This window comes from Amblyomma americanum, chromosome 7, assembly GCF_052857255.1.
Source record: "Amblyomma americanum isolate KBUSLIRL-KWMA chromosome 7, ASM5285725v1, whole genome shotgun sequence".
Taxonomy (NCBI): domain Eukaryota; kingdom Metazoa; phylum Arthropoda; class Arachnida; order Ixodida; family Ixodidae; genus Amblyomma; species Amblyomma americanum.
Window position 1 is genome coordinate 36016771 of NC_135503.1, and position 27899 is coordinate 36044669.

At 49.3% G+C, this 27899-nt stretch overlaps 1 protein-coding gene across 1 annotated transcript; it reads left to right on the forward strand.

Moving 5' to 3' along the window:
* Window positions 1-9951: 9951 nt before the first annotated feature.
* LOC144098893 (hairy/enhancer-of-split related with YRPW motif protein 1-like) lies at window positions 9952-25267 on the forward strand. The gene is made up of 4 exons (XM_077631827.1): window positions 9952-10233; window positions 11249-11332; window positions 14738-14810; window positions 21911-25267. The coding sequence occupies exons 1-4, from the start codon at window positions 10156-10158 to the stop codon at window positions 22486-22488; spliced, it is 813 nt and encodes a 270-aa protein (XP_077487953.1). The 5' UTR covers window positions 9952-10155; the 3' UTR covers window positions 22489-25267.
* Window positions 25268-27899: the final 2632 nt, after the last annotated feature.

The following is a 27899-nucleotide window of genomic DNA, read 5'->3' on the forward strand; positions in this document are numbered from 1 at the left end:
GGATCTGCCTGAATGACGTGATCGTTCTGTGGAAGTGTGTTCCCACATTTACTGAAGACTGCTTGCAGAGTTGCGGCGGCTAGCTGACAAGATGTCGGCTCTGCCCGACTACCCTAGAACGTTCCACCTATGCTTACGGCCCACTGGCCGTCGTCGTTTCGAGACATGCGCCAGAGGTGACGCTACCAGTACCTCAAATATTCATTTGATTATGGCGTTTGTCAGTTCCGTTTCTAAATAAAAAAAAAACGACGCTGCAGTGAAGGAGGAAAAACATATCGATTGAACAATTCACGCACCCCCGGTGCCACCGACGGCGCCACGTACTGGCGTAACGACGAGTGCGCGTGCATCACCTGAATGCTGTCCACGCTGCCATATGCAGTGCAGCTTGCTGACATCACGAAGCACGGCGCTCGCCACGTACTGGCGTAACGACGAGTGCGCGTGCATCACCTGAATGCTGTCCACGCTGCCATATGCAGTGCAGCTTGCTGACATCACGAAGCACGACGCTCGCCACGTACTGGCGTAACGACGAGTGCGCGTGCATCACCTGAATGCTGCCGACGCTGCCATGTGCAGTGCAGCTTGCTGACATCACGAAGCAAGACGCTCGCGTGCACAGCGAGTAGGTTTGACAGCACAATTTGTCCGATTGGTTCGCCAATGGTGATTAGCGCGCGAATTTTCTCGCGAGCGAGTGTTTTTCTGGGCAGGTGCGCGGCAAATGATGCCGCAAGCTTTTCCACGCAATAAGAGCCGCCATCAAACGACAATACAAAATTACTAAATTCGCGTGTACCAGGCAGTGAGACAGCGCTTTATACTTGACTGCAGTCCATTTTTAACAGTTCTTTGAAAACAAGCACTCAAGCCAGCACTTTTACCCTTGCGTGTGGTATAGTTTCGGAGTTGGAATTGGAGGCTGTGCGGGTGCAAATCAGAAGAGCCGCCATCAAACGACAATACAAAATTACTAAATTCGCGTGTACCAGGTAGTGAGACAGCGTTTTATACTTGACTGCAATTCATTTTTAACAGTTCTTTGAAAACAAGCACTCAAGCCAGCACTTTGACCCTTGCGTGTGGTATAGTTTCGGAGTTGGAATTGGAGGCTGTGCGGGTGCAAATCACAAGAGGACGAAATATAAGACGTACCGTCCTTTCGTTCCAAGCTTCACATACGTACGAACACACTTAATAAGTGGACGCTATTGTTTTCTGGCTACAAACAAGGTTGCTAAACAAAGCGAAAGAAGACAAATTAAGTTCGAAGTTTCTTTACTAACCTACGAGACCGTGTGCTGCTTTTTTTAACAAAAGCTCGACCATTCAATTTGTCGTCACTGAGAGGGAACAGAAGGAACCACCGAATAACTGTGATTCCTTGCGGCACGTTTGAGGATTCAAAGTGATTAGCACGAGCGAGTTGGAAAATGTCTGCCCGATTACTCGAAAAAAATAGCAGTAATAATAACAGAAATAATGAAAAGAGGACGCACATAAAGAAGCAATGCAAACAAAACTATGACGCAGCTATGGAGGGTGAAGCCGGCACAGCAAAGCGTTTTCCGCCTCAAAAGGCAGCGGTCCGCACGCGAGTGCCCCCCTCTGCCCTCACCTCGTCCCTTTGGACAGCATGCCTCGCGGGAAGCAATGCGACGGAGTCTACCCGCCCGGCGTGTTCCCGCTACTCGCGCACACGCGCTATAGCCGGCGGCGACTCTCCTCTCACAGTTCCGTGCAACGCTGCGAACACTGAACGCGCTCTCCGCTCAACAAAGTAGCGCGACGCGAAACTGCGTTCCAACTTCAAAGGCACATAGACACCAAGAACTTCCGAGAAATAATGAAAAAAAGAAAACCGTGTGGACTTCGCTGTACTTTAATTTCGCTAACTGCAGATACTACGAGTAACCACACACCATAAAAAAAAAACCCGAAGTTTGCGAAGTGTCCTGCTTGGTAGAGCGGCAGAGCTCTTGCGTGTTGAGAGAAGCTATTCCTAGCTCGGCGCTGCACGCAACTGGGCGCAGAGCGGGTGGAGAGGGGTCGGGCGGCTGGCCACAATAGCAGAGCGCGCGCGTTTCCCACGGAAGCCGGAGCGTAGCAGGAGCACGTGCGGCCGCATGCTGCCGCCCATCGCGTGTGCTCCTCCTCCTCCTTCTTCTCCTCCTCTCGCTTACCCTTCGCTCTCTTCCTCTCCGCTCTGATGCTGCCGTGCGCACCTCTCCGGTGGCATTTGCAACCGCCGCATTTGGACCACAGCGATAGAGGGAGCGGACGTCTCAGCGTGATGGGTGTCGCGCTCCGGTCGCGACTTCGGTTAAGACAGAAACCACTTGTACGAGGACAGGGATAGCGTTTTGCAACCCTTCTTTTCCCTGATGATTTTTGTCCTTTTTGTAATAGGTGGCTTGTGACGTCATGGGGACTTGTGATGTCATGAGAGTAGCGTTTTGCAACTCCTTTTTGCAACTGGAGACTTGTCATGTCATGTGGACTTGTGATGGATGTCGTGATAGTAGCGTTTTGCAACTCTTCCCTGATGATTTTTTGTCTTTCTATAATTGGTAACTTGTGACGCCGTGGGGACTTGTAAAATGATATCATGACTGTAGCCTCAACAAGCAAAGCTGACCAATGGCCTAAAATAAATCGTTATGAGATGCGGCCCCAGATATCCGGTGATATGTTGTGCACCAGAACAAATTCCAAGAAGGTAGGAGTTGATATAGGTAGACAATATTAGCAAATAAGATGGCTGCGGCTACCGCAGGCGACTGATAATTGGAAATCAATGGAAGAAGAATTTATCCCGCAATGAACGTAACCTGGCTATCAATATGATAACGCCTTTCGTGGTCTCTGATCGAGTGTCACGTGAGACGTGACCGACTTTTGGAGATGGTGGTTGGCTAGTGAACCCTGTCATACTACGTATCGAGCCAAGATTACCAATATTGATACTCAGGATATGCGATGACCTGTCAGAAAGTTGAGGTGGAGAATTATCTATCGTTTTACAGCACCAATACCCTGCTGTAAAAACGTGGAGGTGAGCTTGTCTGTACGTGTTCAGAAGCTGCAAAAAAAAAGGGGGGGGGGGGATTTGGGAAACAAAACCAGCTAGAACGTGTGAACGCAACTCTAAAAAAAAAAGTTGCTTCCTTGCCGTATCCTGCAAAGGCGGCACAAGCCCTGCAGCACGGTCTACTGCACAAAGACTGCACAGTGTCACACTGGTAGAACACATTCCCCGCTATTAGCCGAAATCTACTACCGCATAATAAATACACAGAATGGGCTCATAACAGCCGAAGTGAGGCGGTAAATTTAGAGAGTCGACAATAAGGGGTCGGTTCCAAATACCATGCCGAACAAATGTGCGATATTTGGTGGCTGGTTTTGTGCGGGATCCCAGCCTCGACCAAAGGAGCTTAGAAGGCGAGTGAGCCGGTTAGACATGAAAACGCCACCATTTTGTATTTCCATGCTCGAAAGGCTGACTTTGGGTATATTCCACGCGAAACAGCAATTTTTCAAAGCTTTCTTTTTTAAACTGACATAGGGATAAAACAACACGAAACCTACAGAGAACCACTGGTACGGCAAGTCGCACCTAGCGGGGGTCACAGCGCGAACCTCTAACCAAACCGAAAGCTGAAACTCGCTCTACACCTGCGCGATTATAAAGGTAGCATGCAGGACATTTGGAAGTGCAGAAATACACGCCTGGCGCGTACTGTGTCGTTGACTGAGAAAATATGTTAAATCTTTCATCCACAATCTCCGACAATTCTCGCGCCAGGCTGGGACGAGCATCATTGCTCAGGCCTATCAGGATATGGGAGCGTTCCGTAATGACTCCTCACGACGCTAATTCCGTAAACAAAAATTAATGTTGATTAGCTCAGCTAATACAGGATATACAAAGCGAAAGATATCGGCGTTCACTCTTAATTGGCGCAACCAAACGGCGCAATTCAGCGTCCTTTTACCGCCGTTTAGCAAGGCGTGCCTCTCGTGATTCTGGCGTTTCAGCCGCTTGTCTAGCCTTGCACTTTTCATATCTTCGCTGCTTTTGAGCCAACTCCCACACCACCGCTTCTGGGTCTTCTCCTTCCATGGCGAAAGGTCAGGCGACGGAGGCAGCGCGCGGCGGCGACGATGGCTGCAGCGGCCACCAACGCTCCGCGTGACGTCACTCGGTTCCACGGTCAGACGACGGAGTCAGCGCGCGGTGGCTACGACGGCTGCGGCAGCAGCGACCACCTGCGCTCCGCGTGACGTCACTCGGTTTCGCGCATGCGCAGCTGTGGCAAATCTGTAGTGTGGCTCGCGCGAAGCCCGGTGTTGACGAGCCTAGTGAAGCTTTTCGCTTCAATAAACATGCCCACGCATTCAGCACGCACGATGTCATTCACAACCCTCGCGCGAGCCGGGTGCGATCCGTGGTACTTCCACTCCACGCGTCGAAGAGGGCCAGGCGCCGGGCACGCGGCTGTCGTCGGTGGTTGCGAGCAGGAGCGGCGCGCTCTCCGGCTACACGCACGCACGCGCGGAGCAGCAGCCGCTTCCTCCCCCTCCCCTCCGTGTGCCCAGTGACGCCGCAAATCACGCGGCCGGGCGCCGCGCGCGGCCGTGGGAAAAATTCGGCGGCGGCGGCGGCGGCCAGGCCCTGTTTGCAGTGCAACCAGGGCTTGCGAGGAGGGAGACGTGATCGCCTCCGCCGCCGAGGTGTCGTAGTCGTCGTCGTCGTCGCCGCTCGGCTCCGCAGGTGCCGCCGCAGCATGGGGTCGCTGTCGAAGAGGGCACGGACGTCCGTAGTAGTAGTACCTTCGTGCGCTACAACGCGCGCTGCTTCGCCCGCTCGTCGGCGCACTCGCGCATACATTGCGGCGGACCAGAGGAGCGGGTGGGGAACCCCGCCGTGACCGCTGACGATCGCGGTCGTCTTCCTACTTTTGCTTTCTCTTTTTTTTGTTTCTTTCGACCAAAGTGTCGCACTGAATTGTTCTTTGCCTCGACGGTGTTAGGGCGTTGCTTTTCCCTTGCTCGCGCAGTGTCCGGCTCCTCGCGGGTCAAGTTGGAGCCGCTACTCTTTCGGAGGCGAGATGGCGTCGTAGGTACAGTGACCGAGTCGCGGAATTGATCTACAGCCGGCTAGGAATAGTGCTGTTTGTGTGATAATGGGAATATAATTTTGGTCGCGTTAGGATGGGTGCGTGACTGCACCAGGAGCTTGTTTTGCTTTGTCAGACATGATACATGCCAAATATACTGGTAATGATTACAATAATAATAGTAGTAATGATAATAATTTTATTGACACTTTTTGCATTACGATTGAAGTAGAGGTCTGTCAAAACCAAAAATGGCTGCAGAAATTAGGCCCGGCCAAGTCGCCGAAACGACATCGAGTGAGTGCATGAGCAAAGGTTTGTTTATTTAGAGGTGGTGGGACTTAGACCTAGAGTGAAAAAAGAAGAAACAAACATGATTCAACAATTGGCTTTTAAGACACCACTGAGAGGAAATAAATCTGAAAAAGCATTACATTAATTTGATCACAAGGTATGGAGAAAAAGTAGCCACATTTGCAATCAAAAGAACGGCTAGGTTAAATGAAGCAGAAGCAAAAACGGGAATTCGGGAGAACAATACAGTCTTCATTGAATACGCAGGGAGTATCGAAAGCCACCAAAATTACGAAACTGACAATAATTGCACAAAATTCCCGTTAGGTAATCTGTAAGAGCTAGGGAAAAGAAAACCAACACTCAATTTCGCGGAAAGTGTGTAATGACTAAATTCCCGGTACGAAGGCATTACAAAACACAGAGTGGGAAAAAAATAATTATAACTGCTTATTTTCTCAGCTTTACAACATCAAACATCTGACCAAGAGGTGGAAATATTAATAAGAAAGATCGGTAGGTCCAACCTAGCCCTCCCTCCACACAAGTCCACCCAACACTAGCCGAGATTTATCACATGAATACAGATGACTCATTATCAAGAGCATCCACTCTTAGATTGGCGCTCTGATCAATCTGGGCAATTTTCTTCCTGACCAGAAAGCAGTACGCGAGGTTTTTCGGTCAAGACGTGCTACATCGATGACGACGCGTTCTAGGCCTAATAAAATCCACCCTATACAGGCGATCAACAAACTGTGTGTTTCTAGTGAAGAATGTTTCACGCACGATTTCTTTCACTTGCAATGTTAGTTCAGTTTAACACCGTACTGATATTCTGGTTGCGCATGAACGGGCTTATGAACTTGCCGACAAATTCGTTATTTGCTGCGGGACAAAGAAAACGCAGAGGTAAGCATAAGAAAACCAACTGGAACAACGTCGGCAGCAGCTTGCAGTGCATTGCAAACAAGCTTATACTTACGTGTTGTGCAGCTCAGTGAACGCGTCGCACGTGTAGTGACTATCCTTTTTTTTTTTCACCGACAGCTCCATTATCTGAGCCGACATGGCAGTAATTAAATAAACGTAATGAAATTATGGTAATTCGATTACCTTTCTCGGTAATCTGAAATGTACTGAATTACTTTATAATAATAATAATAATTGGTTTTTGGGGAAAGGAAAATGGCGCAGTATCTGTCTCATATATCTTTGGACACCTGAACCGCGCCGTAAGGGAAGGGATAAGGGAGGGAGTGAAAGAAGAAAGGAAGAAGGAGGTGCCGTAGTGGAGGGCTCCGGAATAATTTCGACCACTTGGGGATCTTTAACGTGCACTCACATCGCACAGCACACGGGCGCCTTAGCGTTTTTCCTCCATAAAAACGCAGCCGCCGCGGTCGGGTTCGAACCCTTAATTACTTTTCTGGGCTAACAATTTAGTGACGTAATCAATTTCTTTTCTCCAGCAGTTTCTCGTCGATATAATCGTTTACTAATAAAACTCTCTTTGTTGAAAATTCACCCATGCTTCGTCCTTTCTTTAGCACGGTCGGGCGCCTCGAAAGCAGGAAAAAAGCGCGCTAAGCCCCCGTCAGTCTAGCGAAGTGGCACACGCGAACGAGCTTCGATGTGCGTTCTGGCGCCAGCCACCGAATTGGCGACAATTCTAAGATAGGGTAAGGTATACGTATCATCCAGCACCGCGTACTCTATACACCGACTCGCCACAGGCTCGTGCGGCTGGAGGGCTTCATGGAAATGACATGCCATATATTAGGCGAACCTCGTTATAGCGAAACGGTTCGTAACGAAATAATGGATATACCGAAGGAATGACGATTTCCCTTGGAAGTTCAATCATCACCGGCTATAACGAAGCTATGGCTATAATGAAGTAATCGTCGGGCCCCTTCAACTTCGTTATAACGAGGTTCAACTGCATAGGTATAAGCACAGAGACACTGCATGCAACCATTTGAGCGAGTCCTTCACTAACGACTCCTTCATAACGTACGCTCCAAACACGAATACGCCTATATCAGAGTAAGAAGAGTATGGGTTGTCCTCTAGTGCACTTCTTTTCATAAAAGTGAGTGCGCTAGATGACAGCTCACTCCCTTTCTACTCCTTTGTATATAGAGAGTAGTACATCGCCACACTGAATGGCATCTGACGAACGCGGACACCAGTTTTCGAGATAACAAGCTTATGTGGCAGGATCTAAAGCTCTGTTTTGAACTGGAGGGTAAAAAACAAATGGCGATATGCGCCTGTTACCTCCACTCACGTGCCTCCAGGACGAGTAAGTTGAGTAGCATAAACATCTTGCCCGCGCTACACCCTGCTGTAACGCTTTCGGGCAATGCGGGGTAATTATTGAATAAAAAATAAAGATGATTGCGAACAAACAGTGGCTGCGCCATCAGTAACTGATACAGGCGGCGAATTCTTCAAAATAAAGAAATCAGTACTACGAGAGATATCTAACGATCTATGTACTTCCTAGGTGGATAAAAATTTGTCACAATTTTAAGAATTTTGCGATTATACGGTTGTCCTCGTTTCACCAGTACTATCCAGCATGGCCATGGACACCGTTTCATTAAAGTGAGACAAAATTTCCAATGCCCACTTTGAAGCTCAGTTGCGATGCAATAAAGGAGTCCGATCTATTGTATTTGTCAGATCTAGACAGTATTTTTAAATTAGCTGCATTACTTTTAGTTAGTAAGTGTAATCTATTTTCATTACATTTCGTGAGCAATAACGTGTAGTGTGTTTTAGTTACATCTGCAACATCTCTGATGTAGTAATCAGTAGTATAAGCTAATTACAATTTTTCCGTGTATGCATCTCTGGATGGTAGGCTGCTCTGGTCTGCGACAAAGCTGGAGGCGGAGACCATCTCAGAAGGTACAAGGCGCAAATAGCGCAATTTGACTAACTCCATAAAGCTCCTCAAAGTACCCCGTTTAGCGATCAGTAAACGGACTGAAACCGACAAAAATTTGTCATGAGGTTATGGTTTAAATGAAAGACCCAACCCTATATTGATAAAATCATGCCTGAGTTTGCCGATTGAAAGAGGAATTCTTATTTCAACCAGATGAGAAGGCGTTTCCCTATGAATAATCAGCACAGCTGGTGTTAACTGTGTAGTGCTGTTGCTAGTACCATTTCGGTGTAACAAGATATGACTCGTTGAAATCGCGGGTCCGACGTCGAGAGCATTACTTCGCCGTCCCGATGTAGGAAGAGACGCTTGCGGTGCTTATAATGAACGGTTTACGGCCTTCTCGCGACGCGCGCTAATTAACTGTCACGGCTAATCAAACATACTGTGTTTGGATTTCCCACCTGTGCGTACAACAGGGGACTAACTGGCTCACATAACCGTTTGGTAGAGTGCCTCGATAAAGCGTTCCCATCAAAGGAAGCTGCATCGAGGCACCATACCGGTCGACACTGTACCGCGCCCCCTAGTTGAAGCAGGTACCAATCGGCGAAATCGGGCTCTGAGTTCTACAGATTAGCCGATGGGGCGAGCTCCGCACGTAGTGAACAAACAAAATAATGCTTGTTATCTCTCCTCCAGCAAAGCCCCTGAATTCCTACTCTATTGAGGGCAGAATTCCTTTCCCATTCCATTCCCTAAAGTAGCCCCGCCATTAGGCCATCATTACACATTCCCGGGGCTGTGAAAGAGCGGCGCGACTTCGGAATCGTTTCGGATCTGGAGTAGCAAACACCCGCTACCATAAGCGATGCTATCCCGTCGCCTCTCTTCTGGGCCCCTTCTCCGCTCTGTCCGCGTGCGACTGGGCTGCGCTCTCATAGCAGCAGCTTACAGCGTCGCTGCGAGAGATGCTATCGAGCGACGGTACTGAGCACCACGCGGCCCACTGAAGCCTGCCTTGCACGCAGCTCCCGTTAAAAGGGGGCCTCCCCCTGACTCTCTGCCCTCCCCCTCCTCCCCTGACTGAGCACGACGCCGTATCCTTCTCAGAAATTATCGCCGTGCGCCCTAACTGCACGCGCGATACCATCAACACGGTAGCAGCGGCGGTAGCAGCGCTCGTGCGAAACCGAAACTAAAATTGCGCGCGCGAGTCCCCCCCCCCCTCTCCTTCTCCGCTTCTTATTCTGTTTCTTTCCGCGCGGCTCCCCGCGCGCGTAATCTGTAGGCCACGCTCGCTAACGGAGCGACCCCCGCGCCCCCTCCTCTCCCAAATCAGCAAGTGCGCCGCAGCCACGCTCTTCGTCGCCGAAAAACTGTTCCCACGATGCGAGGTGCAGAATCCCCCGCGTAGCGGCGGCTGCCGGTTGCCTCTCTCCCGCGTGCACGCGGGTCGCGTGGGAAAGCAGACCTCGGGGGGGAAAGAGGAAGGTTGAGGGGCTGTGCGACGCGCGTGTGTTGTGTGTGCGCGTCCCCCGCCCTCCACCCCCCAATCGGCACGCGCGCCGTGCGACGGTCGCCGTCATGATGGACTGCGACGCCTCCTCGTCCCGAGGGTAAGCGGCATCGCGCCACCACAGCAGGGCTGTGCTGGGAGAGGAGGAAGAGGCGGCGAGCGCCGGGACACGTGCCCTGCGCTGCCGCTGCATTCGGGAGCCTCGCACGCGACCGAGCGGACGTCCAGTCGCGCGCCCAGCCGCCTCCTCCCGCGACCGGACGCGGCCGTGTGTCCCGAAACGTGCGCCTGCCCACCCGTCGCCTGCCGCCGACATGTTCTCCTTCGGTCATTCCAGGTCCAGCTCCGGTTCCAGCAGCTGCCAGCTTCTGACCAGGAAGAAACGGAGAGGCGTGAGTTGCTCCTCCTTGTTCTTGTTCTTGGAACCCGAACGGCACCAGGACTGGCTGAGTTCAGCACCCGACGGGCCATCGGATGGCACCCATCGTCGCGGTTAATTTGTTTCTAGTTCTACTATCCATAACGATGCATAGTTTACTATACGCTTGTTCTTCACTTGTCAGCTTTCTTTGGCGTAAAGTTAGACTTACGGCATGACATGGCTCCAGCACTGAGATCGAACCCAACGGGCCATCGGGTGATTCGCTTTGTTACCGTTAATGTGTTGTCCCCAGCGATCCTAACGATGTGTGAGTTCGTAATCTTGTTCGTCGTGAGTTATCTTGATATTGGTTATTGGTTCGCCTTGAATGAATTTGTGTTAGCAGAGCAAGATAGGGACATGTAGTGCTAAGGGACACATAAATGACAAACTCTTCACTTCAACTCCTGCACTTCACCTAAGTGTGTCTTCGTTCCCATTGTTTTCATTTGCGGTGCTACACAGATTCGTGCTTCTCATCTGTCAACCGTGTTCTTCCGTTCGGCCCGGCTTTTGGATTAATACTCCTTTGAGGTCTTAGTTTCGACACGAGACCATTTCCACACGTTATGAGTGGACATATTGTCTCATTGCAAGCATCGCTATCAGGTCTACGTTCTAGGCAAAAGCTTGGGTGCGGCTACTGCGCAGAATTCCTTATCAAGCATTTAACATTTTGAATGTCTTCCAGCGCAGGCAACTGTGTTTAACCTGACTGCTGACTTACGGCCATACAAACCTGACTATGTCCGCAATCAAGTTATTTTCACCCTGAATGGTCTTCATAGCTGGCACTTGGAACATTCTTTAGCTTCCTGTTTTGATTGTTTTCTTATCTGTTAACTCCCTTTCATTTAATAATTGCGTAAAATATGGCAAATCGTGGCAGAAATGTGTCAAGCCTGGTTTATAACTCGTTAAAGTAGTGAACCTTTTGTGTGTGTACTTATAGCAGTTGACAAAACTGTTCACTGTATCTTCCACAGATCATCGAGAAGAGGCGACGCGATCGGATTAACAGCTCCCTGAGCGAACTTCGCCGCCTGGTGCCCACGGCATTCGAGAAACAGGTAAGAGGTGACACTCTCCCGCACTGTACTTAGTGCAGCCATTCAGGAAGAAATAGTGTGCGCGCAAACTATATAAGCCGGGCAAAATTTCGAATCGCGCCAAAGTAGCCATTAGGTTTTTTAGAGTCGGTTATCAGAAAATTTATCGACTATTACCACTTCTTTCCAAATACTTCGCGGACACACACTCGCGCTGACTTACTAGTACACACTTCACTGTTTTGAGTTGTTATGGGCGCTTCCCGAGATTTTATATCTAACGCTGTCGCAGGCATCAGTCGCTGCGGTCTGCCACGCCCTCCATTAGCCGAATAAAATGTTGGAATTACTTCCTATGTGGAACAAACGCTAAAGAACGCGAAAAAGGAAAAAAAAAACTCACAGGCCAGTTACCACTGTGTAAAGCGAGATTCATCGAGGGCTGTTTGCAGTAGGAGATATATCGTTTAATCGTTACTGGCTTCTCTGGGAGATTGTGTGTGACGTCGTCAGCTGTCACTCGTGACGTCACTGAGTTCGGACCACTCAGGGTGATGCGTTGCCATGGCGCGTTGCAGTGACGTCATGGGGTCACTACACGGGAACTAATCAGCGTGGCACGTTGCAGGTACGTCATGCGTGACGCCACCACATGCTGTCTAATCGCCGTGGCACGTTAAGACGCTAAGGACGCCGCAGAACCGGGAACTATGCCCTTAAGAGCTGTCGGCGTAAAAAAAGAGAGATAACCTGTCCTTAGTTTCCCCCCCCCCCCCCCCCCACCTTTCTTTACTGGATGATATAAGGTAGACTCCTACCTTCTTCGATCGTGTATTAAGGTACAGACTTATGCTCTAGCTGTCATCAAATGCTAGGTACCAATTGGCAGCGTTGGCAAATGCGAGCTGACTTACTGTGTAGAAGCCTGCTTACTACTACGAAGTTTATTTTCAAACATGCTGGCACCCTCTCTGCACGAGGAAGGGTTCGTAATGGGGCAGTAGCAAATGTGACCGGCGCGTCTGGTGGACTTTGCCATACACTGTACTCCTTACCTTCAAATTAACATCTACAGCTGTTTAGGAAAACCCCTGCAAGTGTAGACGTTCAAAGCAAGATAAATGTGGACTATGGAAAGTTTACTGCGAATGCGCTTTGAACCGACTGCAAACGGACTGGAATAGCTCACGTTTCTAGTGTGTTCGTATCGTATACGTGACCACATATAGGACATGTCAAGATATCCATTTTATCGACAAATATTTAATCACGGTATTAATCGAAATATTTCGTAAGGAGACCCACATTCTGCGAGGTGAGAGCATCCGAGCGGCTGCCAAGTTTTCCAGCAGGCCGTATATTAATGAGCAGAAACGTTTTCTGGACTGCCCTTACAATAATTTCTTGTCAGTCTATAGACTATCCCTAGACTTCTGTCTATAAAACCAGTAGACTCTCTATAGACAAACCTTAGAGGACAGTCTATAGGCAATACAAATCCTTTAGAGAGCCTTTAGACAATCTATAGATTTATGGCCATATACTTTTAGTAGACATTTGTCTATAGAGAGTTTATAGACTATGAATAGACAAAAAGTAATATCTATAGGAAGCCAATAAAGCCTATAAGAAGTCTATAGACTGTCTATAGACGATTTTTGTAAGGGCCCGTCCGCACAAAGGAAACCATCTTGCAGTGCACACCCATAGGGCCGAAACTTGCATCGACTTACTAAAGGAACAGTAAATGAGACTAGGAAGAGCTGATCAAGTGGTGGAAAGAAAAATGTGTAGCATTATGAAGCAGAATGAAAGCTATGTGGATTGGAGAGAAAGTTCGACTGTGAACGCCCTGGTAAAGAAAGCGTATATTTGAGGTCAGGCGAGAGTCAGATGCAGTGATGAGCTCAGAAAATTCGCTATAACGAAGTGGCCACAGCTCGATCAAAACAGGGAAAATCTATAGGTCAGTGGAACAGGACTTTGTCCTGCAGTCCAAGCGGTAAAGCGCGAAGAGAATTATTTCAAAAATATCAAGAAGTGTGAAGAATGCTTGCACGAAAAGCGACACTGACTGCTTCCACAAGCGCAGAAATCCATTTAAAGGGAATAGTTTTGGAGCTCATAATATAAACTGTAGGAATGCTGCCTGCGCAATCCAATTTCATGATAACAGTGGCCATCATGAGTCAATTTAGAATCATGTCGTCTGAAGAGAACTGCTTTAGTAAGGCGCAAAGCTGGGCGAGTTGTATTGGTTTCATCAGCGCGAAACGTGAATGCGCAAGACGTAGGACACTGCGCTGGTGTTGGGTCAAACTTTTTTGTTTCCTCCTCGTGTTTCGCGCTTCTCAGCTGGGCATACCGTTGTTGCCAGATTATCACTCACTCCATTAGGTCCGCAGATTAACGGCGGGCTATCAAAAGGCGTTACCGCAAAGGCCGCCACCACGATTTGCCAGTATGTAGAGAAAGTGTACCGTTGACTGGGACTGTCACCTTATGTACAGGTGTTTTATCTGATACTTTACACAATTTTTAAAAATAGGATAATCTGAGTTAAAAGAGCGGGTTTTTTTTTCAGCATATCATTGTCAGTGGTGTAGTACACCAGAATACGGCTAATACGTGTTAACTAGCAGGCTTGTTAAGTAATATTAACTAGTTATCTTATTAACTATTACTGTTAGGCTCCTTAATTATTGACAGGCGTGTAGCCCATAATATCCATATCAGTTTTTAGAGTTTCGAAAACGCGATTACCCTTGGCGCTGCGGCCTAAGAAATTTTGGCAGCATCGCGCAAAAATGCATAAGCTTTCGAGAAGCCTGCAGCAAAGCAACCACTCCAGTGTACGTTACTCGTCGAAATAGCCAAAATTTGTTGGGCCACAGCACCGAGGGTAACCGCGTTTTTGGAAATTCTAAAAACTGATATGGGTATTACTTACATTGGGCTAAGCATCTCATAGTAATTAAGGAGCCTGACAGTAAGAGTTAAAAAGTTAACTATTCAATATTAGTTAACCTGCTGTATTCTGTATTCTGATGCACTACTGTGCTGAAAAAAGCGCGTTTCTAACTCAACAATCCTATTTTTAAAAATTGTGTAGTCTTAGATAAAACATCCTGTATATAGGGTCAGTATATACGCTACCGGTAAACAGGCAACGCGGCAGATGATGATGCTGATGTCCGCATACCGCTTGAAAGGATGATGTAATCTTTAATCGGACGGACACCGAGATTCCTGCGCTGTGGAATTTTTAAAAGAGCCGGTTCTGTAACATAAACATGCATGGGCAGGGCCGAAAACGAATATGACCGCGCGTGAAATTGACGCACATCGCACGTGCATGCGAGTTGCATGTGAAGCATGACGAGCACTTGAGCGACGACCTAAACTGCACGTTGATCGGTATCGCAGGGATCCGCCAAGCTTGAGAAAGCCGAAATCCTCCAGATGACGGTGGACCACCTCAAGATGCTGCATTCCAAAGGTGAGTGTTGGCTTCCTTCGACATGCGTGTTGTCTTTGGCGTTGTCTCCACGACGGCCACGCTTAAGCAGATGCACATGTGATTCGGCACCACATAGTCTGATAACGCTTCGAAGTTATGCGGTGTGGCATCCAAGGATGAAGATGATCTGTTCTGACGTCTAAGAGTGGAAAAGTCCTCTCGGCTTTACGCATCGAGTCAGGTGCGAAAAGCCAAGCAAGGTTTATGCCCTTTGTTGAGAAGCTGCTGTACCACCAACTCTGATGAGATCTCCGCATTGGATGCTAAAAAAAAAAAAGACTGGAGGGGCACTTAAGCTCCGCCTTAAGGGTATGACGCAATAGTGTTAATGGCTTAATGCTCATATATGCAGAAGGCCATTATCTATACTTTACATTCATAGATCCTTGGGAGTCCTCATACCACTTCTTACACAGTGGTGCAGCGGTTAAGCGATGCGCCACTGCCCTGCGATGGCAGGTGCTGCCATCGGTGGAGCTTGTGGGAATCGGGCTGCTCTTCCGGAGCTACCAATCATTAATTTAACTGCCACATGCCACGGCAGTGTTTCCCTACAATCCAGGGGCAGTTTGTGATGATGCCGCAAATTCACTTAATAATAATAATTGGCTTTTGGGGGAAAGGAAATGGCGCAGTATCTGTCTCATATGTCGTTGGACACCTGAACCGCGCCGTAAGGGAAGGGATGAAGGAGGGAGTGAAAGGAGAAAGGAAGAGGTGCCGTAGTGGAGGTCTCCGGAATAATTTCGACCACCTGGGGATCTTTAACGTGCACTGACATCGCACAGCGCACGGGCGCCTTAGCGTTTTGCCTCCAAAGCGCCCGTGTGCTGTGCGATGTCATTGCATGTTAAAGATCACTTGAGCTAGATGGCCCGCCTTGTTTTTTTCCGACATAACGGTACTAACGCTCTCGCGTTAAAGAAAGGACGCTAAGAAAGCGAACAAGGCCCTTCGCATAATTAACATCTTCTCTACTGGAGACAAAGCGGTTAAAGCATGCATAGGGGCGGAAAAAGGAAAAGTAATAGTAGCAAGGATACATCTTTATTTCACAGCTGGATGCAAAAATTGGTTATTAAACTGCTAAAATCGCAAGAATAGATTTTCACTGTCATTAATGACGAGCTAAATATGAGGGGTGCCTAAGCACAACATGCATCCTTGCCAACTGTAGGCGCGATATCCTCATTATCTTTATTGTTCTGCGCGCGAAAAGCGAGAATTTCTTTTCCTCCTGCATGCACTGTGAGTTAGTTGCACGCCAGCAACGTTGTGACTGCATCGCACGTACTATCGAGGAGGGAAGTGCCCAGGAGATGCGAGCGCTCGCAAACAGCGTATCCCTGGCGGCGCTATGTTATTTTTTTTTGTATCGCCACAGCCAATCATGTTAGAAGGGGCGGTCGTCCGAAAATGTCCCCGGAACGGTATTCCAAACCTTCGGCTTGATTCGCGAAGCCACGGAAGTGGTGAGTTACGTCTGAATTGTAAGAGACATAGTGGCATCGATGAAAATGAGTTGGGTTGACGATGGTGGTTAACATGCTGTGTGGTGTCCAGCCACACACACACACGCGCGCGCACACACACACACACACACACACACACACACACACACATACACACACACACACACACACACACACACACACACACACACACACACACACACACACACACGCACACGCGCACACACACACACACACACACACACACACACACACACACACACACACACACACACACACACACACACACACACACACACACACACAAAGATATTTCAGGAAAGGAAATGGCCCAGTATCTGTCTCACATATCGACGGACACCTGAACCGCGCCGTAAGGGAAGGGATAAAGGAAAGACTAAGAGAAGAAAGGAAGAAAGAGGTGCCGTAGTGGAGGGCTCCGGAACATTTTCTACTATCTGGAGATCTTTAACGTGCACTGACATCGCACAGCACAGGAAAATATATCAAAGTTGACGTCAACCTATGGCCGCGCCATCTGTTGCAGCTATCATCGCCATTCCGCGCGGCCCCTGGTGCGACCACATACTATGAATTCACTGAAGCCAAAGGTACATCACACGCGACGATTACACCACGTCGTACGCACAGTACCGTGAACGCGTATGACGGGGTCTGTCTAATCTTTCGATTTGACCGGCACGTATCTGTCGTTCGCGCCTGTGAAACTGTGGAGAGCGCTTCAACTACACTAAACTCGTATCTCACAGTTGGCACTGCAGCGGCTGCGAGGAGACGTACCCCGGGCGCTCGACATTGCGTGCCAGCAGAATAGTGCCGAATGGGAACTTCCTTGAACCCTGCGCGTCCCATTGTCGAGCCATTTACGCATGCCGATTACTAATGCCTCGCTATCTGAGTCTGAAAAAAGAAAATCTTCGTTTTTACGCCTCAATTCTACCCTGTCGCGTCGAGGGCCTGGCACATCACGTAGAGGCGTAGTGCAGTGTACAGGCACGACCGCGTTCCTGATTGGCTGTCGGCTTTCTTACAAACTTCAACTTCAGCTGAGGGAGGGAGCTGGGCTCACTGTGGTGCAACGGACGGCACGAAGTGGAGCGGGTTGCGGAGCTGTGGATGCGGCGACGACCTCCGCCTGGAGCCCAGCTTTGGGCCCACTATCGGCTTCGCTCCGCGCAGATACGAGCCAGAGCCAACAGCGCTGCTGCCATAGCTCCACTGTGGCGCGCACCCCCTTCGCGACGGCGGCGCAGGCACGCACGGCTGTTTCCCACGCTTGATCCGCCCGGTCGGACGGCGGGGCTCAATAGGCGGCTGCGCGTGCGAGTTTCGGGTTGCGTAGTACGTGCGTGTGGCGACTACTTCCTTGAGAGCGACGCCGCCGCCGCGTGAGGAGCGACGCGAAGATAAAGGAGGAACGCGGCTCGAAGAAGGAGAGGGAGGAGGCGACCGCTTTTCTACCCCCTTTCCCGATGTGTCGCCCCTCGCGTCGGTGTTGCATGCCGCTACGCGCGGTGGCGCAGCGCGCGGTATACGGCGCATCCGCGCAATCCGCGCGCGCAATGCGGTATGTCCGTGGTGGGATGCTTAGCGAGAGCGGCGCTTCTCGCGTGCTGCGGCACTCTAGACACGAATACGCCTGTATGGGAGTAAAAAGGGAGTGAAGTGTCTTCTAGCGCACTTCCTTTTATAAAAGACAAACAAAGCCACACTCTCTACAGAAAGGAGTACAAAGGCTCCCTTATATAAAAAGGAGTGCGCTTGAGGACATACTCCGTTTTTACACCTTTCTGTAGGGAGTGCGCTATAGGACAGCTTACTCCCTTTTTACTCCTTTCTGTATAGAGTATGGCTTTATCTGTAGATATGAGAAGCAGTGGACACGGGGATGCTTCGTGGAGTAAGTTCCGCTGGGCTTGTTGGTTCGTTGTTCAAGGGAACAAGTACGGCAACGCAGACCGAGGATACAGATAGGAAGACGGGACGGGAGTAAAGACGGGATCGACAAAGCCGTCCTGTCTTCTTTAATGACCAGCAAGCCCAGCGACACGTGGTACTCCACGATGCATGTCTGTGTCTACGGCTTCGCATGCCTATTCAGAAAACAAAGCGTGAGACACTGTCCTGTCTTACCGCCCGACCTGCATTGTTATCTGCGACTTCGGCTTGCGCCGTAGCTCTTGTTTCTCGAACACATGCATTCAAAGAGATGTGCTGGCAGCCCGCCCCCCCCCCCCCCACCCCCCCCCCTCTCCTTTTCTGTCGCTTATATGTTTAAAAGGTTCAGCCAAATGAAATTCAAGAAAAAAAAAGGGGGGGGGGGTTAAAAAATTTTAATGTTCAAAAAGAGAGTTATGAAGTCAGAAGACCCGGCTACATGGTCGGTATCCTAAGTCCGGGACACCGCACGACGAGGCCTCGTCTCGCGCCCGCTCTACCAGAGCCCTTTGGGACTCCAGTGTGGAGCAGTTGAGGAGGGCAGGCATGGGAGAGAGCCTGCGAGAACCTTGCACTCATGCGGTCTTTGCGGTCTGCCATGTGTGCGGCTGCGATACAGACAATGGCCGACTACCACAGCGACCATAGAACCTTGTTTGTCGCCGTCAGAGTATTTTGTGTGGCCGAGATACAGACCATGGCTAACGGAGCTTTCGCGCTGTCTAACTAGGTTTAGAAGAGTTAAACCTCGGCCATTTTTTTTTTGTTCACACTTGAGCGTCACAGTTCAACACACTGAACCTACTCTGGTGAAGGCCAGTAGTATATAAACTGAGTGGGTTTTTTTTATCTTTACAAATTTTGATACTTAAAACCTTGAGAGATGCGTCGGTGCAGTCTGTGCAAGGGGATTGTGAAGCAATTCGGTAGTTATATACGTGATAGACCTCAAATAAACGACGTTTCATCATCATCAGTCTGACTACGCCCACTGCAGGACGAAGGCCTCTCCCATAACTCTCCAGTTTACCCTGTCCTGTGCCAGCTGCGGCCTCTCCATCCCCGCAAACTTCTTAATCTCATCCACCCACCTAACTTTCTGCCGCCCCCTGCTACGCTTTCCTTCTCTTGGATTACATTCCGTTACACTTAACGGCCATCGGATATCTTGTCTTGGCATTGCATCCAAACCCATTTCTTCCTCTTGATATCGACTAGTATGTCATTAACCTGCGTTTGTTCCCTCACCCATTCTGCCCTCTTCCTGTCTCTTGAAGTCACACCTATCATTTCGCTTTCCATAGCCCACTGCGTTGCCCTCAATTAAAGTTGAACTCTTTTTGTTGGCCTTAATTGCCAATTAATTAGTTTATTATTCAGTTAATTGCTGAATTTAGGGCACAAGATTTTACTGAGTTATTGAAAGTCCTTCACATAAAAGGTGAGCCCACTTTTTAAACGTTCTGAATCGGCATTGTAGTTCGGTATATCAATCATCAAAGATACGCTTCTGAAATTGTTGAGTTGGCTTTGCAGCGCTGCGCCTTCATAAAATGGTGTCGCTGCGCGCGGTAGCGACGCTGAAATCACGTCAGGTACTTCTAAATCATACAATGCGTAAACTTTATCTCTTTTTGCTGCATCAGAAATGCCAGCGACGCCATTTTAACACTGTGCAACGCGGGAAAGCAAACTCGACAAGCTTTCAAAAGAGTATTTTTGATGCTCGATGTTTCGAACTACAACGCCGATTGAGACAATTTCAAAACTGTGCTTGCCTTCGATGTTGGCGGCCTTCAACTGATCAATATAGTTTTGCGCCCTCAAGCCAGAAATTATAAAGTTGGTTAGTTTATTCCACTAAACTAACCTTCTTTTAATTGAGCTCTAACACTTATATAATGTTCTCCTTGATGTATAATTCACATGCACAGACTGCACCAACGTGTCTTTCACTGCTCTTAAAGTAAAAAATGCAAAGATATAAAAAAATCATGCGATTTTTATACCTCAAGGATTGTTTGGAATCAGAGACGCACATCATTTCTAGCTGTGGTTCACTGCGGCCACTGGCACCATCGGCTACAACTGACTCCTGCGGTTCTAGATGCTTTGTTTGACTTAGCTCTTTTCTTTTTCGAGAAGTGTGCTATAAGTAGGGGTTGGACATTCCGATTTAAACCGAAAAAACTGATAAAAGCCCGCCGAAATCAGTTTTTGAAATTCGGTTTTAACCGAAAAAGGTCAGTATTCTTGGCGTGCAGGGCACAGATATAGCTGGTTGTTGAATGCGCGTTAGACTCAGTCAAGGCTGAAATTAAGTAAGCAGGAAGCCAGGGGCACGATGCGACAATGGTGTTGTTGGATAAGTAGCGCAATAGTGCATGCGACTGGAGGTAATGCACCACTATATATCTTACACGCCTCTAACGATCGGGAAGCACGAACTCCTCACCGCCTGCTAGCTAAGCACTGTTCGGTAACCACAATTCCCTGCTTCGAGCAGATAGTCGCTTAAGTAGGCTAATCATCTGCATGCACGACACTGACACGAAACCGTGCATGGCCGTCACTGAGTTCTGGCTACCGCGACTATCAAGCGGCAGTTCTATCGGTGCCATCAGCACGCAGACCACGTGGTGTCCCGCCCTCGCGCGCAACCCAGCGCGACAACCCAAAATTAACGTGTCAGCCTAGTTCTTAGAAGTAAACTTGTAACTTCCGTTTCCGTCTGTCGGCTATCTCATTTAACTTGAGTTACTCTTCTACTAAAACTGCAACTACAGAACTACAACTGGCGTTGCTGTCGTCAACTTGGCAACGCGCTTGAGCAGCAAGGCGAGGAGCTGTTTCTGCACTCTAGCGGAGGGAGTAAGCCAGACCTCACATATAAGGGGATGGGCCCCAGGGCTGGCCACAATAGAGAGAGGGTAGAAAGATGTGATTCTTGACAACACAAAAACGAAATGAACAACGGTTGAGGGGGCGGCCTCAGTCTCCTAGCCAATGTTTCGACAACAGGACTTGCTGGGGAAGAGTTGTCTGGATTGAATGTTGCGCTGTGGGACCTAGAGAGACAGATGCTGTTAACAATAGGGGCAATAAGGAGTTCCGAGTATGATCTGTATGCGGTGTGTCGGGAGCCATGAGGCGGTTGATTAATGAACCTCCTTCAGAATCTCCGCATACACTGAACTTGAACTCCAGCTCTTATTATCTTCTGAGGGGGAGGCGGGATCTGGTCACCCTGTGTTCGGCAAGGAGGGAGACGCAGGACCTTGAAACTCATTTTTCACGGCATTCGATGTAGATGAAACAATTTTACAGCTAACCGCAACGAAGAAGCCGACACTGTTTCATTTTCCTGATACGTGCTCATAATTGAAGCGTGGAACATGTGTGCAAAACCTGATTTTTCGTAGCGGCGTCTATCGCCGACTTGCCAGCGGTTAATGTATATGCTTCCAACAGCGCGGTAACGAACGGCGTTCTGCTACGCGTATGTCTTAACGAGTTTTTCGTTGGGTGTTTGCGTCAGCTTGTTACTGTGACGTACGGTATGCCTCGGCATCACGCATCACATCTGAGCGCTTTTGACACTCGTGCATACGCTGACTGAATCGCCCTCTCCGTCTTTTCTTTGCGCAGGCGTGGACGCCTTCACGTTCGACCCGCACAAGTTCGCCATGGACTACCACGGCATGGGCTTCCGCGAGTGCGCCAGCGAGGTGGCGCGCTACCTGGTGGCCATTGAGGGCATTGACCTGCAGGACCCTCTTCGGCTGCGCCTCATGAGCCACCTGCAGTGCTACTCGGCGCAACGGGAGCTGGCCGCCAAGTCCTCCTGGAGTCCGGCCAGCGGCGCCAGCCCTGCCCCGCACTACCCCTCCTCGCTGCCCTCGCCCCAGCCGGCGCCCGTGGCGGCGGGGGAGTCGTACGGGACCGAGCCACCACGGCTCCCCATCGACGCCAACGGGTTCCGGCAGCACTTCCCGACCAGGGCGACACACATGCCACTAACGCCGCCTTCGGCCACTGCGAGCGCTATGCTGCCGGCGCCGCCGCATGCCCAGGCACCGGGCAACCAGTACTTCCACGGCGTCGCCGGTTTCTCGCCCATGACGTCCACGTCATCCACGACGCCTTCTTATGGCTCGGATCTCTCTCCGCATTCGGGCTCCGGCGTCAAACCGTACAGGCCCTGGGGAAGTGAGATAGCGTACTGAGTGCCGGACAAAGATGTGCGACCTCTGGCACGGACACCGTGACACGCAGGTTTTTCAGGTGACATGCCTGACGAGGCTCGTCTAGGCACTGATGCAGGCTTAGCTCGCTGCCGTCAGTGCTGGATGCTTGTGGCGACCAGCGAGCGTGCGCTGACCCTGCCAAAAACAAGCTCCGCGGTGCCCCTCAAAGCCTCAGCGACGGTGATCGAAGTCTGCATCATCCTGTCTGACACTTGTTGACCGAGCAGTCATGCGGATGTATACGCTTCAGCATAGCATCAGTGGCCGCCGTGTTTCTTCCGCTCTCGCAACCTCCGTCCAAGTTTGTGTGTACAGGCCGGCAACGGCAACGTCGCGTTCCCTTCGAAGCTTATGTAGCAGGTTTGATGCGCCAACGACGGCAAGACAGATGCCAAGCCCACCGCCGGTACTTGTTCCCTTGTGCCGCCGATGTCTAAGACCGGTCGCAACATGGTAGCTGCCTGATCAGCAAACCCCTCGCGTGCCACTAGAAGAGAAACTGTTGTTCCTGCAAGCTCAGGCGGGCATGGCCTTCAAGAAACGGTGTCTAGCTGTTAATTTGCGAATATGTGTTTCACGCGAATGCAACTTTTATGTGTGGTGTGCTAGTCCTCACAGTGTCATATAAGGTCTTGTCCTAGTGGTACTCGCCGCTGAAGTTTGCCGAATTCAAGCATGAAACGGTCCAAGCGGAGGCTAGCGTAAGATAAGTGACAACGAAGCATAGATACGTAAAATAATTATTCTTTCGCAAGTATCTAAGAGTCCGTGACACGTGAAGAGCAGGGCAGGAAGTCATGCACCGTATATAATGAGCTCTAGGCGGAAAACCGATTGAAAAATAGCCTTCTTGCGCAGAGAGTAGAATTAGTGGCTCCATACAATCTGCAGGCATGTTTCATTTTCTCCTAATACCTGTGATATATTTATTTTTGAAAACACACAAGGTGGTTTCCGGAAAAAATAAGGTTTATATCTCTCGGGTCGTTTCAGGGTAGTACAAAATACAGTGAGCCACAATCTGCTAGTCACACGTGTACAAGTTGAACAATAAGTGGATTGCAAAAAAAATTAAAACAAATATTGTTCTCTCGGACATATCTCCAGCACTCCCATAGTTGCCACTAAAGATTTAGTCGCGGAAAAACGCATGCTTAGTGGCACAGTAGTCACGGGAGCTGTGCTATGCAGCGAAATGTCTGGAGCCAGTGTGCAAAATGCTTATGCAAAATAGTTGTCTAAGCGTAGTTCCCAAATGCGAACGAAGAACGGTGCAAGAGTTATTCGCTGCTATGCTGTTTCTTCGGTATCTCATCTGTACTTGCGTTACATTGTTACACTTACACTAAACATTCTGAATTGATCTTTCCGCCGAAGTCCGATGCTGTCAAGTGCTCAGTGATTCCAAGACAACCAAACCGTTTTTGATGGGTGGCCTACAAGCGTTTAAGATTACTTCGCTAAGTAACGTTCAGTCACGAACAGGCGCGGTAGGTCGGTGTATTTCCTTGTCGGAAAGGATTCCGTTTGCTGCACATGTTTTGTAAAAGTCAGCGAACGCGTGCATCTCCCACCCGTTCGCTCCTACAGTTCTTGTGCACTGTTGGATTCACCGGGACGGTACTCATAACTCCCTGACACTCCAAGAGAGTTCAGTACGTGATTATATTTCTAGAAACTCACATGTTTTACTCCTAATGTATACCGTTAAGGTCGTCGAACATTAACGGCACAAATTTGCGAGAGCTGTGCGGCTGTCGCGTCTGGGGTATCGAGATACGAAGTAACGGCGATACTATGCCTCCACCTCATGCCTCAACGATACTTTTGTAACTTTAAGAAAAGCTAACGTATAAAACCATGCCTAGGCTCACCTTTATTGTCGGCACAGTGAATGGTATACGCATTAGAAGATCACTCCGAAGACGCACTCCAGCTCTGGAGAAGGGCCGTAGTACTTGTAGCCGATAAAATTCGCTACTGTGGTGCCTTTGCTGCTATGTGTGGCCAATCTAAAATGTGTTAAACGAGTTAGTGATAAAATTTTCAGAGTGCATGTTGGGTGTAATTTCATACATCAGCAACCCGTATTTGTTACTCAAATCAACTGTCTCATCTTCGCAAATACTACCGTTGTGCATCTGCTCGATCGTGAGTGCCACCGCCTTTATACTTCGCTGCCTTCTCGCTACGAAGCTTCTGATATACTCCTAACATCTCTTCATCGTTGGAAGTCTGCCACCTAAAGTTTAATACACAGTTAAAATCCGACAATCAATGCACGTGTATTACAGACTAGGGCTACTTAAATGTGCATGTCTTTTTGTGGCAGTCATACATGTATATTTCAGCGCTACACCATTCAGGACACGACACAACAGACCATGGAAAAGAGCTCGTTCAACAATACATATGTCTATATACGTGTGCAAAACAGTGCATTAATGTTCTGCATACGTTGTGAACTGGTGATAAATGGCGAAATCAATGCATACTGCCTGTTAAGACATCTACGGCGGTCTGTGTCCTAAATTGTGGCTTTTCACTACAGTCATGTCCGAAAGTAGCCAAGCAGTTGTCTGTGAAGCTGTGGCAAGTATCTGTGACCCCACTGCTTTCACGTGCGTCGAACTATGCTTTTGTGAACGCGCGTTTTGTGCGAGCATTGCCGAAGACGAAAAGCAGCAATATTTTGTTAAATAAGAGAAGGCATGCTAGCTGTGCATGAGAAAAATCAATAAACAAAATCTAGTCTTCTAAACCTTGTGACTACTGTTTTCTTACCGAAACCTAATCGCAAGTGGTCACATATGGCCAAGCCTCTCAGTCGGATACAACTCAAGAACGAAAAGACAGATGCCGCTCAAAGGAGGCCCTGCAGCCAATCGCGACGGCCGATTTTCATGACGCCGCGGTTAATTCGTTTGAGCTGCGATTAATACCCTTTCATCCGCCTCCTCCTGCGGTGTCACACCAGCATATCCAAGAGGATTAGCCGCGACTTCATGACAATTGGTCGATGCCATTGGCTGCAGGGGCTCCTTCCAAGGACACCTGCCGCTTCATTCTTGTGTTATATCCGACTATAGTATACCATCTGCGCAAAGCATGAAAAGAACGATTTTGACACCTGGTGCTTCCCTTACACGTACGTTTATGGTTTGGTTTATGGGGGTTTGACATCTGGTGCTTCCCTTCCTTGGTGCGTCCCAAAGCGACTCAGGCTATGAGGGACGCCGCAGTGAAAAGCTCCGGAAATTTCAACCACCTGGGGCTCTTTAACGTGCACTGACATCGCACAGTACACGGACCTCTAGAATTTTACCCCCATCGAAATTCGACGGCCGCGGCCGGGATCGAACCCGCGTCTTTCCGGCCAGCAGCAGAGCGCCATAACCACTCAGCCACCGCGGCGGGTTGCACCCCTTATAAAAATGGTCTATAGAGTGTCTATAGACTTATAGACTCATTTGCCTTCCTATATATATTTATTTTTGTCCATTCATAATCTAAAAAGTCTGCTAAAAGTGTATGGCCATAAATCTTTAGATTGTCTACACACTGTCTATAGGATTTGTATTGCCTTTAGACGAGTCTATAGGATTTGTCTATAGAACGTCTATCAACTTTATAGACGAAAATGTATGGACAATCTATAGACTGCGTAAAGAAATTTTTGTAAGGAACCTTCCTGAAGCTTGTGTGAAGGCGAATAAATTAACAGACGTTTTGAGCGCTACAGGTACAGGTGTGCCACGAGCCACACCATAGAGAAAGCTGCGCTCCTATATGCGATTATTGTCCATGGCGTCGATTCCTTTAACTTATTAATCAGAATCTCAGTGCATAGCCGTTTCTGCGTTTCACCACCACTGAAATGCGGCCGCTGTAACCAGGAATCGGACAAGCAAACACATGAATATCGCGCTACAGAATGTTTGCAATAAGGGTCGCAATTATTCGTGGAACTGCCGTGAACAGAGCAGGTACGTCTCTCTCACTTCCACTGTCTCCACGTGTTTTCCATCACGTGGTACAGACGCGCTCAATATGACTTGCAGTCGCCCGCGACGCAGTCGCAGTTTCCTTCACGAAGCATTGAGAGTTCGGTGGTGGCGAAGAGTTACGCGTATAGCTGCCGCTCGAAAGTCTATATGGCTTTATGCAGTGCGTATCCCAGCAAGTTCAATTGGTATAGAGGGCAAACCGCACAGGTCGCCATTAGTGCTTTGCAGGAGTCCAGCGAACAATACGGTGATGCGCAGGAAGCGTTCCTGCAGAAGTCCGCAGTAACGGGTTTAACGCAAAAAAAAAAAAAATATTACCCACCAGCCGTAGAAAAAAAAAAAGAAAGGAAGGCAACGCGCGTAGCTTCGGATTTGCAAGTCTGGTAACCCAATGCATCTTTCGCACCTCGCTTTGGGTGCACCCGGGGACGTGTGAATTCAGCTTGATTTATTGTACTTTGTTTCATTTTAACGGTGACCATGTTTTCTAGAGTTCAGCAACCACCAATGCGTTAGTTAAAATGCTGCTCGTTTGTTGCGATACACTGAAGAAACGAACGGTCTGCAATGAACATTCACCAAGCTACAGCTCCCTCGCTCCAATGCCTCCGGACTACGGAGGGGGGGTTGGCTTAATTCTTAATAAAGGCAATACATCCTCATTCCATCGCAAGCCTTTCCAAATCCGCAGCGTCCGAGCGGTCGAGAAAAAGACGCCTCGAGCGAGCCAGCTAGCGGGCAGGGAGAAAGGAGGAATCTCTAGAGTGCGTCGTTATTTAGCGGGAACAAAAGACTCCAAGCCGGCGAACAAGCTCGGCGCGCCCCGAAGAGCGTCAAGTGATTGCGAAAAGGTCAGGCAGGGCTCGGCTCAGCGGTGAGGGCTGTGCACACACGCACTTGCTTACGGGGACGTGGGACAGTTCAGCGCCGGGACCCCGCGAGCAGGTACGGCGCGGCTCCCGAAATAATGGCGAGCCGCAGCGCGATTTCGGCTTTCCCACACTCGACGAACGGTGTTCCACAATGAGGCGCCGCCGCGACAATGGGCAGCCAGTTCGCGCTTCGCGGGAGCGCGTTGAGGACGCGTCGATGGCAGTCCGCGCTCGCCGAGAGGACAGCGCTGATGGCCTGCCGTAGACACCATGGACGACAGTCCCGTGTGTGTATCTTCTGCTGGCATGGCGACGGTCGCCATTCATTTACACGTCGACTCATTGCGTTTATGCCAAGAATATTGGTGGCTGTCATAGGTCTTGGCGAAGCGCTGGTTACATCAAGTTTAAGCATGACGCAGCTTAAACCACACACACCGTCAATGCAACACGTCGCCTGACCAATCACGAAGACAGAGACCTTTTCATATTTGCTTTTTTGGGCGCAGCC

Bases quoted from the DNA above. Each gene is read 5' to 3' on its own strand.
- LOC144098893 (XM_077631827.1), top strand. From the start codon at position 10,156: ATGTTCTCCTTCGGTCATTCCAGGTCCAGCTCCGGTTCCAGCAGCTGC. The intron at 11,333-14,737 runs GTAAGAGGTGAC...TCGGTATCGCAG, and splicing joins CCACGGCATTCGAGAAACAG to GGATCCGCCAAGCTTGAGAA. The intron at 14,811-21,910 runs GTGAGTGTTGGC...TTCTTTGCGCAG, and splicing joins CAAGATGCTGCATTCCAAAG to GCGTGGACGCCTTCACGTTC.